At 39.3% G+C, this 11974-nt stretch overlaps 1 protein-coding gene across 1 annotated transcript; it reads right to left on the reverse strand.

The window, feature by feature from the left end:
- Positions 1-780: 780 nt before the first annotated feature.
- LOC138901663 (uncharacterized) lies at positions 781-1221 on the reverse strand. The gene has a single exon (XM_070189442.1). It carries the CDS (start codon positions 1219-1221, stop codon positions 781-783), a length of 441 nt encoding a protein of 146 aa, XP_070045543.1.
- Between the last annotated feature and the right edge of the window lie 10753 nt (positions 1222-11974).

Consider the following 11974-nt stretch of genomic DNA (forward strand, 5'->3'; position numbering starts at 1 on the left):
CACATGCCACGTGGAATCCATTTAGCACTCGGGCTGCGGGAAGAACTTGATCCAGTAGGCCGAGTTGTGCTACGACCCGCGACCGAATGATGTTGGCCGAACTATCTGGATCAATTAACACACGTTTAACTTGAGTCTTATTCATGAGTACAGATATTACCAGTGCATCGTTATGGGGCTGCATGATCCCTTCTGCGTCCTCGTCGTTGAAGGACAAGGTTCCTTCTGGTATGTAATCCCGAGCTCGTTTCTCCCTTGTGATCGACACATTGGTTTGTTTTAACACTGGCCCTTGGGGAACATCGACCCCTCCGACAATTATGTGAATAATGTGTTGCGATTCTTCTTGCTTGTTTTGTTTGTTGGACTCTCTGTTTCTGAAATGATTCTTGGCTCGATCACATAGAAACTCCTGAAGGTGCCCGTCGTTGAATTACCGGGCTACTTCTTCTCTCAACTGTCTGCAATCTTCTGTTCTGTGGCCATGGATGCCGTGATACTTGCACATTTGGTTGGGATTTCTCTGGGCTGGATCGTTCTGCAGAGGTCGAGTCCATTTAATATCTTTGATGCGTCCGATAGCCGATATGATGGCGGATGCATTGACGTTGAAGTTATATTCTGACAATCGTGGTGCTTCTTTAGGTCCGGTATGCCTGTCGAAACCATTCTTGCTCATGAGCTCTCAAGAGCTCTAGCCTCAATCATTTCTCCTTTCAAGGTTGCGCCCACGTTCGTTGCCCCTACGGTCTCCATTATATGGATAGTATCGACCACTGTTCAATCTTGTTCTAGATCAATGTCCATTTTGATCATGTCAATGGGCCTGATAGGATAAACGGACCAAGAAGGAGCCCCCAGCTGGTCGTCTTCGACTCTAATCTTCGATTGATACCGATTATGTACATCAGCCAAGGTAACAACCGGGTACTCAATCAAGTTCTGCTTCAACTGCTGTGAAGCCACTGATCTCCGTACATTTAGTCCTTGTGTGAAAGATTGAATGGCCCAATCATCAGCGACCAGTGGTAGATCTATTTGTTCCATTTGGAACCGAGACATAAACTCTCTGAGCAGCTCGTTATCTTTCTGCTTTACCTTGAAAAGGTCCGACTTCCTAGTATCGACCTTTATGGCTGCGGCGTGTACTTTTAAAAAAGAATCTGCAAGCATGGCAAAAGAATCAATAGAGCTAGGGGGTAAATTATGGTACCATATCATCGCTCCCTTTGACAGGGTCTCCTCGAATTTCTTTAGTAATACGGATTCGATCTCGTCCTCCTCCAAATCATTCCCTTTAATTGCACATGTGTAAGAGGTGACATGCTCGTTGGGATTAGTGATTCCATTATACTTAGGAATCTAGGGCATGCTGAACTTCTTGTGGATCGGTTTGGGAGCCGCGCTCGGGGGGGAGGGCTTTTGTATGAACCTTTTGGAATCAAAACCCTTTAATATTGGTGGTGCCCCCGGGATTTGATCAACCCTGGAGTTATAAGTTTCCACCTTCTTGTTGTTTTCTTTGATCTTTTTTTCCCCAGACTTAACTCGCTTCGTTAGTTCTTCGGGCATTTTCATGATTGGGGGATCGGTCCCCTATTCATTTTCGTTCGATTTCCTTGGCACCGATTTGACCCTGTGAACAACTTCCTGGTACGGCTCGGGCTCGATCCTGCTTGGTGCATGGTTCTGGTTTTGGAGCTATGCTATCACTGCTTTTTGAGCCTGCAACATATCAAAGATCATTCGTAGGTTGATCCCGTCTCCTTTAACGTTTTGTGTGTTCCGCGTCACCGATCGGGCTCCACCACGAACGTTATTTTCGGGGTCGGTAAGCAAATTTGCATTGATAGCCACTTGCGAATTAGAGTCAATCGGATATGTTCTCAGAATTCCAGCGTGATCAGAAGACGGTATCTCGTTACCGGGTGCTATGTTGTTATTTTTACCTTGGTGACCGGACTCTTTGTCAACATGTAGAGGTGCTGATTGAGAGTTTGATATTTTTGTATTTTAGCCTGGAACCAAAGATACTCACAAGAACAAGTGTAAAATAGTGTGTGTTACGAAATTTAGTACCAGGCAATCACTATTATCCTTAGCCCCACGGTGGGCGCCAAACTGTTTACCCAAAAAACGGATAACAAATGAATTTATACGCAGTTTTAAAGATACGTGATATAACTTGGCACAAATTGAGAAAATTTATATATTAATATTGAAATTGACTGTGAAAGAAATGAATGCGAACCAAATAAATTAAATAGCCTTGGCCCTCGAGTTCTATCACCCTCAAACCAAGTGAAGATTCAACTGATTTAATAACATAGTAACAAGATATTGAAAGTTAGAAGAAGTCAGTATATTGCTTTGTATTGCGTAAATGTGATGTGTCTTACAAATGATCAGGCCCCTTTTATATAGTAGGGGAGTCCTACTCTTGATACAATTCTAAATATAGTAAGGAATCTCATGATAGGCTAATTAATCGGCCTCTTCTTGATACGTGCCAGGATTTCCGTCATGATTCTTGCCTGATTGCGGATATTTCGGCTTTCTGTTATTTGGCTCGGTAAGCTTCCCTCGGTCTCTCTTGATCTCTATCTCGCTCGGTCTCGATCTTGCTCGATCTCGATCTTGGCAGATCTCGATCTTGATCGGTCTCTATCTTGATCGGTCTCTATCTTGGCTGATCTCGATCTTGATCGGTCTCTGGGTCACGAGCTCGGCAATCTAACATCGCACCATGGTTAGATATAACATGAGGTTGAACCTTGGCCTATCGTGTTCTAGTCTCGATTAGTCATACGAAGGGCAAGTTCGGTTTTGACCGTGTACAATTGTTAACATATAGTATTTCAGGAACATACAATTTAAAATGTTAGTTAGTTATCTTCCTTGCAAACAGAATACATATATATATATATATATATATATATATATATATATATATATATATATATATATATATATATATATATATATATGTGTGTGTGTGTGTGTGTGTGTGTGTATGTGTGTGTGTGTGTGTGTATGGTCTTGCTAATATACTACATGAAGATAGTATGTTAGCATTGACCCCATTTCATATTTCCCTTAGTACCCCTTAATAACTTATAAGAACTCCATAGTGAGAGGGGGCTTTTTGTCTTTTCGAAATTAAAGCTAGAAAAATCTGATTCTCTTCCCTCCTCTCTCTTCCATCTCGATTACACATTCTTTTCTCTCTTCCTCTCTTCCTCTCTTTCATGATATCTTTTCCCTTTCATCAATTTTATTTTTAAAAACATTTCTATTTCATTATTTTACGTCAATGGCTTTCTGGGTTTATTTTCTCAAAATTTTGGGGTTTATTTCTGAAATATTTCACATTTTCATTATTCTTCTTCAATGGATTTCTGGATCTGAAGACGTAAGAAGGGGAGGAGATGATTAGGGAGGGATAACAAATTGAGAGAGGAGATGGGTTGAGATCAATCTAATTAAAGAGATAGGGATTAATAATTGAACAAGCTTTTTACTTATTAGAGAATAAATTCATAGTTGCCTAATCCTTTTACTTGATAATTAAAATAAAAATTCTGAAATATGGTGAGAATAATAGCATGTTTGGCCAAGCTGTAAAAAATAGCTTATTTTAAGAAGTGCTTTTTCTCAAAAGTACTTATGGTGAGAAGTAGTTTGTGTTTGACTAATTAATTTGAAAAGCACTTCTGAGCAACAATTAGTGTTTTGCCAAGCTTTTAAAAACTGTTTCTAAGTGTATTTCGTTCAAAAGTACTTTTCAAAAAACTACTTTTCAAAAAAGTACTTTTGGAGAGAAGCTACTTTTTTCTGCTTCTCCAAAAATTGCTTCTGCTTCTCCTCAAAAGCACTCTTTTTTCTTCCAAAAGCTTGGCCAAACACTCTAACTTTGAAAAAGGCACTTTTAAAAAAACAGTGCTTCTAAGATTGGAGAAGTTTGGCCAAACAAGCTATAAGGAAACAAAGGGTATGCTAATTCTTTCACCGGTGCTTGATTCCCCTTTCTACTTTTTGTATGATCTTCCCTTCTTAACAAATCTGTAATGACCCGACCGATTATTTTACGTATTTGAGCCTCGTTTTCCCTTTTGATGCTTCACACATGTATATTTATGATTTTATGACTTGTGGGGTTGGTTAGTTTCATTCAGGAAGGTTTTGGGTTGATTTGGACCCTTTGGTTCTTAGTTTAGAAGCCGAAGTTGAAAATATTAATTGAAGTTTGACTTTTATAAAAACGATTCCGGAATGGTATCTTGATGGCTCCGATAGGTTCGTATCGTGATCTTGGACTTGGGTGTATGCCCGGAATATAATTTGGATGTCCCTAAGTTGATTTGACTTGTTTTGTCAAAGTTGGCAATTTGAGGTTTGGAAGTTTTCTTAAGTTTGATAGTCGGTTGAATTTTTCGCTATCGGGTTCAGAATTTAGTTTTGGGACTTGGAATAGGTCCGTTTTTTCATTTGAAACTTGTCTGCCAAGTTGGTGTTATTTGGAGTTGGTTTGATAATATTCGGACTTCTGGTTACAATTCTAGAGGTTCTTGAGTTTTCTTTTTGAAATTCATGCGTTTTGACATCTGATTCGTAGTTCTAGATGTTATTTTTTTGTTTTGATCATGCGAGAGAGTTCGTGTAATATTTTTAGACTTGTGTTGATATTTGGTTTGGAGACCCGAGGGCTCGGTGTAACGACCTAAACTGTCATTTTGTGTAACTGCGCCCCGTTTCTCCTTTTGAGGGTTACACATGTGTATTTATAGTTTTATGACTTACATGGTTGATTGGTTTCGTTCCGGAAAGATTTCGGATTGATTTGGACCCTTTGATTCTTGGCTTAGAAGCATAAGTTATTATGTTGACCAATGATTGACTTTTGTAAAAACGAACCCAGAACTTGGACCCTTTGATTCTAGGCTTAGAAGCCTAAGCTATTTATGCTGACCAATAGTTGACCTCGTATCGTGATTTTGGACTACGCCCGGAATCGAATTCGGAAGTCCGTAGGTTGATTTGTGTTGTTTTGCCAAATTTTGGCAATTTGAAGTTTAGAAACTTGATCGTAGGATTACTTTTGACTATTGGGTTTGGAATGTGATTTTGGAACTTGGAATAGGTCCATTATGTTATTTAGAACTTGTCTGCAAAATTTGATATCAATTGGAGTTGAATTGGTAGGATTCGGACGCATAGTTGGAATTCTAGTAGTTCTTGAACTTTACTTTAAAATTCATGCGTTTGATTTCCGAATCGTAGTTCTACATGTTATTTTAGTGTTGTGATCGCCTGGGCAAGTTCGCATGATATTTTTAGATGTGCGTGGATGTTTGGTTTAGAGCCCCGAGGGCTCAGATGAGTTTCGGATATGTTTCAGAATGGTTTGAACCGGAAATAGAATTGCTAGTGTGTTGGTGCTCTATTATCACAATTGTGAGCACTAACCTCGCAATTGCGAAGGTGACAGGAGGTGCTCTGATGTCGCAATTGCGAGTTACCCCTTCGAAATTGCGAAGTCAGCAAGCCTGAGGCTTGGGTTGCATTTGCAAAGATTTGTTCGCTTTTGCAAAGATGTGTAGCTTCGTAATTGCGAAGCCTTTGTCACAATTGCGATGTTTATTGAGGCTGTCAGGGTTCGCAAATGCAATCCCTGGTCCGCAAATTGCGAGGGTTCACATGTTCTCAAATACGAACCCTGTGTCGCAAATGCAACATCTGCAGCGGACAAAAGGGCTGGGAGTCGGGATTTTTCAACATATTCTCTTATTTTAGAACCCTAGACTCGGTAGAAGGCGATTTGGAGAGGGGAGTTTCATCTACAAATTTTGGGTAAGTGATTCTAATAAATTTGCAATTATATTTCATGAATATATGTTAGATTTAACATCAAATTTGTGTGAATCAAAGAGGAAAAATTGGGAAATTTTGTCAAGTTTTTGAAAAATAAGAATTTGAGGTTTGAGAGTCGATTTGGACTCGCATTTTTAAACTAATCACATATATGGACTCGTGGGGTTATGGATAGTGGTAATCTATTCTTGAAGCCCGGTTTTGACTGGGCGGACCCCGGATTAACTTTTGTTGTATTTTTGGGAAAAGTATAAATATCATAGCTTTGTCTATCGTAATTATTTTCCCTTGCATTGTTTGATGATATTAAGTCAATTTTGGTTAGATTTGAGCCGTGTGGAGGCGAATGTTAGGGTAAAAGCTATTTTTGAGGATTGAGTTGGCCTAGTTGAGGTAAGTATCTTGCCTAACTTTGTGTGAGGGAACTACCTCTTAGGATTTGGGATTGATTATGCTATTTGTGTTACGTGAAAGCCGTGTACGCAAGGTGACGAGTGGGTACACAGGTCATCTGTGGTATTTGAACGGTTTAGGTTATTTAGACTCTTTCCATGCCTTTAATTCAATTGTAATATCAGGTTCCAATTCTCATTGTTAATCTACTCTTACATGTGTTAGTCTATCTCTACATGCCTTATTTGACTTTGTTATCACTTGTCTACCTCTTACTTGGTTGTTTTGCTCTTATATGCCTAGTTGAAGTTATTTCCTTTCTTGTTGCCTTGTTATATCTTTAATTGTTGAATTACTTGTAATTGAAGTTGTTATTTCGTGAAATGTCTTCTTGTTGAGTTATTGGTGTTGAAGTTGTGAAAGTCGTTATCACATTGAGGCAAAATTATTAATTGTTGAGATATCTTCCTTGTTGAGCAATTTACATTCATTGTTATTGTTGATATTCTTGTACACATTGTGGTTGATCCATGGGCTATTGTTGTGGAAACATTGATATTATTGATTTTTGGCAAAGTTGTGGCATATGGACACTTATGGTGTGAGTTGTTATTATGTTGTGATATTGATTCGCATGCGGCTGTATAAGGATAGGGGTTAATGTGCATGCAGCGGCATAAGGTGGGATTTATGTGCGTGTTTTTAGTAAGGGAATTACTTGAAGCCACGCTGCGTCATAAGGTGGGCTAAAGTGCTTGTAGCTATTTTGAGAAAAATATTTTCAAAACTATCTAAATGTAAGGCTCACGCGGCGATATAAAGAAAGATTGTGATTGAAATTGAGAAATGTGAATACGAGGAGGTACCTCGGTTGTGATTCTTGTTGTATACGAGGTGGTACCTCGGTTGTGATTCTTGTTGTATACGAGGCGGTACCTCGGTTGTGATTCTTGTTGTATATGAGGCGGTACCTCGGTTGTGATTCTTGTTGTGCATCTCATGTTGAACAGAGTTATTAGTGGAACAGTTCTTGTTGCTTTTATTCTTCCTTGTCTTATCGGTTTTCTTCGTATTTGACTATTGTGGTTCTCTTTATTTGCTTCCTTCTTGTTATCTCTATGCTTACAATTCTGTCATTAGTCTATGTTATTAACCTGCTTTGTTATCATTCATTTCCCCGCTTTCCATTACTTCTTGTTATTATAATTTTGTTCTGTTTATTATGTCCTAGTAGGTGTCTTGACCTGGCCTCGTTACTATTCTACCGAGGTTAGGCTTGATACTTATTGGGTACTATTGTGGTGTACTCATACTACATTTCTGCATATCTTTTTGTGCAGACCCAGGTACGTCTGCCCGTACTTGATGTTAGTAATTGATTGTAGCTATTTTCTGGAGACTTCAAGGTATACCCGCTCGGCGTCCGCAGGCCTCGGAGTCACCTTCCATTAATTTTTCATCCTGTTGTATTTCTTATTCAAACATTGTTGTAGTAGACATTCTAGATCATTCTGTAGAGCTTATGACTCAGTTCCACCGATTTTGGAAAGAGTGTTGTTAAGATCCTATTTTGGAATATTATATGAGTTTATCAGTCTCGCATTAGTATTCCTGTTAAGTTATTATTAAATGTTAGGCTTACCTAATCTTAGAGACTAGGTGCCATCACGAAATCCTAAGGTGGGGAACTGGGGTCGTGACATCGGGTGAGTTTCGGACGTGTTTCAGAAAGGTTTGGACCCAATTACAGGTCGCTGGTGTGCTGATGCATCAGGTGTCGCAATTGCAAACACAAGTATTGCAATTGAGATCATAGCATGGGGTCTCAGGTGTCGCATTTGTGATGCCTGGATCACAATTGCGAAGTATTACCTAGGCAGGGTAGGCTCACATTTGCCATGATTATGTCGCATTTGCGATGGGGACAGGCTTCGCAATTGCGAAGCCAATGTCGCATTTGCAACTTCCCCCTTAGGCTTCCAGTAGCCTCAATTGCGAGGCTTTGTTTTCAATTGCTAGGGTTCGCAATTGCGAGTCCAATGTCTCAGTTGCTACACCTGCAAGTGAACAAAGGGCTGAAAAGTCGGGATTTTATTTCATTTCTCTCATTTTAGAACCCTTGACTCGGTAGGAGGCGATTTGGATAGGAGATTTCACCTACAATCATTGAGTAAGTGATTCTAATCAGTTTTCAACTATATTTCATGATCATATATGAGATTTAACATCAAATTTATGATAATCAAAGAGAAATTTTGGGGATGTTGTCTAAGTTTTGAAAAACAAAAATTTGGGTTTTGAGAGTCAAATTGGACTCGAATTTGAAAACAAAATACATATATAGACTTGTGGGATTATGGATGGTCAAGATCTACCCTTGAACTCGGGTTTTGTCCGGGCGAGCCTGGGGTTGACTTTTATTGACCTTTTGAGAATTGTGTAAAGATTATATCTTTATTAATCACAATTGATTTCTCTTGCATTGTTTGATGTTATTAAGTCATTTTGGTTAGATTTTAGCCGTGCGGAGGCAAATTTTAGGAAAAAAGCTATTTTTGAGGGTTGATTTGGCTTGCTTGAGGTAAGTAATACATCTAAAATTGGATTCAGGGTATTTAACCCAGAGAACTACGTTATGTGAAAGATATTGGGGTGACGTACGCGCTAGGTGACAGCCGTGTGTATGTGCACCGATGTGTTCATGGTTTGGGGGGGGTCCCTTTAGGATATTACCGAGTTTGTTTTGCTAGCATACCTTTCTATACTCGTGCTTCCCCTACTTGTTTGATTACTTGAACTGTGATTCATGTTAGACATCATGTCTAGGCTAAATAATATTTGTTTGAGACTTGATAGGGATATTCTTGTTGTTATGAGCTATATATCTTATTTGTACACATGTTCTCAGTCATGATGCCATATCCGTGTACGATATATCTGTATCAATACTTCTTATTTGATTCCTCGCATGTTGTTGAGGCTTCTTATGTATAACACTATTAAACTGAGTACTGTGAGATGTGCTATCCGAGACTCGAATTGTGAGTGACTGAGTTTGGGCCATAGAGCCGATTTGGTATTGATTTTGAGGCGACTAGTACGCCAAACCCATATTAGGCTAAGTGATATTGTTTGGGGCGACGCGTGCACTAGGCCTCACTATTGAGATAAATTATTATGATTAGCGCTTGGGCAAGACCCGCCTTTCCGGAGTCTAACATGCCAGCAGTGGGCGCAGGAACACTGTTTTATATACGTTCTTGATGATGGGCAGATATGCCAGGCACCCGTACAGTGCTAAGTGTGAATATTTTGATAGGTCCCTTGTGATATCGTTAATCCGACATGTATACTTGACATGTAGGCATAAAGACGTACTTTTCTCACACTAGTTGGTAACTGAGATACTTTATCTGTGTTGGATTTAACTATTGTACTTGAAATCATGCCTACTTTCCCGTAACTGTGAACAAGGTGAACAGAACATCATCGAGCTACTTGTTTCTACTTTCTTTTTCTTTATATTCTAAACTGTTACTAGTTATTAATATTGGCATCTAATTATTGTTTATGAGCTCGCCACTGCTTTTAGCCCAAGGTTAGTATTGTTACTTCTTGAGTACATGGGTCGGTTGTACGGGTAGCAAAATGATATTGGTTCAAGTAGAATCTTAATTCCTAATCCATTTTAGAGAAACCCTCACATTATTGTTCCTTGTGATCGGAATAGATTATATACTATTCCTTTTTGTTTAACTTTTTTTTGTTTTTCTATTTTGATTCAAGAAATCATATCCAACATTTTTTAAAGGCAAGGACTGATATGCAAATTAGAAACAAAAGGGGTTGATGGGGGGTAGGTACCGATGTAGTTTGTCAGAGAAACACTTTGAGGCGAATTTAGAGGGTGAGTTTTGTATGGGGTAAAATTGGTTGATAACAGGTGACTGAATGGTAAGATGATTCATGGAGTAGAAGATGGACAAAAGATGAGTCAGGAAACAATTATTACCAAATGTGACGTGTGTGACTGGTACCAGATGGATTCGAAGGGAATGTAGTCGGTGGTAGAAGTTCAAAGATTTGACACCGGACAACATTTAATAAGGAAATATTTGCTAGCGTTAAATGAGCAGCAGTTACAGAGAATATTACATATTCATCAATGACACTTTTATTCTCATTTATAGAGAATCTTGATCCTAAGAATTTATTTACCTAGGTAGAACTATAAATAATGGGGTTAACACCATTATAAGGACACGAAACATTATATATGCAAAGGCTATACTTTATTATTTTGCTCTCATACTCTACTATTGAGCTCTCACTTTAACAGCTTTATCTTTACTTTTACTTTTTCTCTTGGAAAGGCTGATTTCGGAACCAGGCTTGTTATCTTCTTTAATTTCAAATGTTAAATCTTAATTTCAGTCTTATTTCTTTATCGTTTTTGGTTCAAATCGATTCTCTTGTGTATAAACCTAGTTACAAATTCAATTGTATATTTTACAGGTAAACAGTTTGGCACCCACCGTGAGGCATAAACAACCGTGTAATCCCTTTGTTCCGTTCATTTATTACTAACGAGTTTAAGTTCTTTCCTTTGTAAAAACTAGATATGTCAGCCAATGACGTCAAAAACACACACAACATTGAAGAACGCATTGAACGAGAAGAATTGTCACAGCGCAATGACTCAATCAGCGAGACCTGCAATGAAGGGGATGAGACGACCGCGGTTCATAAAGGACAATATTCTCGACATGTGCGGGAACTAACTCCTGATGATGCAGAGGAGGAACAAGTCATAGAAACGGTCAAACTCCCAAAAGAACAGTAGAGAACAATATGGATCACCTCTCAAGACATGATCGAGTGATGAGGGAATTAAAATAAGCATTGGCAGGTGCTTCCAACAACGTTAATGGAAGGGGCCTGATTCCTCCCAGCGTTACCGCAAATCAAACGGCTCAGAAAACCGATAACAATACCCCAAGGGGCGAAATCGGCTTCGACGAAGCTGGAGGAACCGGTAGCGGATCTGGGAATAATAACTAGGGTGACCCTTTCAAAACCGAGCTCATGAGATTCATGAGAGAGATGAATGAACGGATGGATAAGAATTCGAAGGCATTTCACGCTTAGATGGACCAAGATCCAGGGGCGCCACCAGTACTAAAGGGTCTAGATTAAAAAAATACATACAATTGTCGTTTAAGCCGAGTGCAACACCATAACTAATTTCGAAGAGATTCAAGATGCCGGACATACTTAAGTACGATGGTTCTTCGGATCCACAGGAGTACATCATAACGTAGACCACTGCGGTGAAGGAAAACGATTTGGCTCAGTATGAGATCGAGTCAGTTCTGTTGAAGAAATTCGGTGAAACCCTCACGAAAGGGGGCTTTGACATGGTACTCTCTTTTACTCGAACATTCGATTTATTCTTTTAAAATGCTTGCAGACTTGTTCATCAAGGCTCATGCCAGAGTAAGGAAGGTCCAGGCCAAAAAGGCAGACATATTCAGAATTGCGCAGGGCAAATCCGAGTTGCTGCGAGAATTTGTGATTCGGTTCAAGAAAGAAAGGATGATACTAACGGCGATTCCAGATGAGTGGGAAGCGGAGGCGGGGTTAAATCCACTGAGTTTCGATGCCACCCGAAAATTAAAGGAGAGCCTGCTTGAGTTTCAGGCAATCACAA

This window comes from Nicotiana tomentosiformis, chromosome 11 (assembly GCF_000390325.3).
Source record: "Nicotiana tomentosiformis chromosome 11, ASM39032v3, whole genome shotgun sequence".
In the NCBI taxonomy this organism is placed as follows: Eukaryota; Viridiplantae; Streptophyta; class Magnoliopsida; order Solanales; family Solanaceae; genus Nicotiana; species Nicotiana tomentosiformis.

Coding starts and splice junctions, on each gene's coding strand:
- LOC138901663 (XM_070189442.1), bottom strand. CDS start 1,221: ATGATATGGTACCATAATTTACCCCCTAGCTCTATTGATTCTTTTGCC.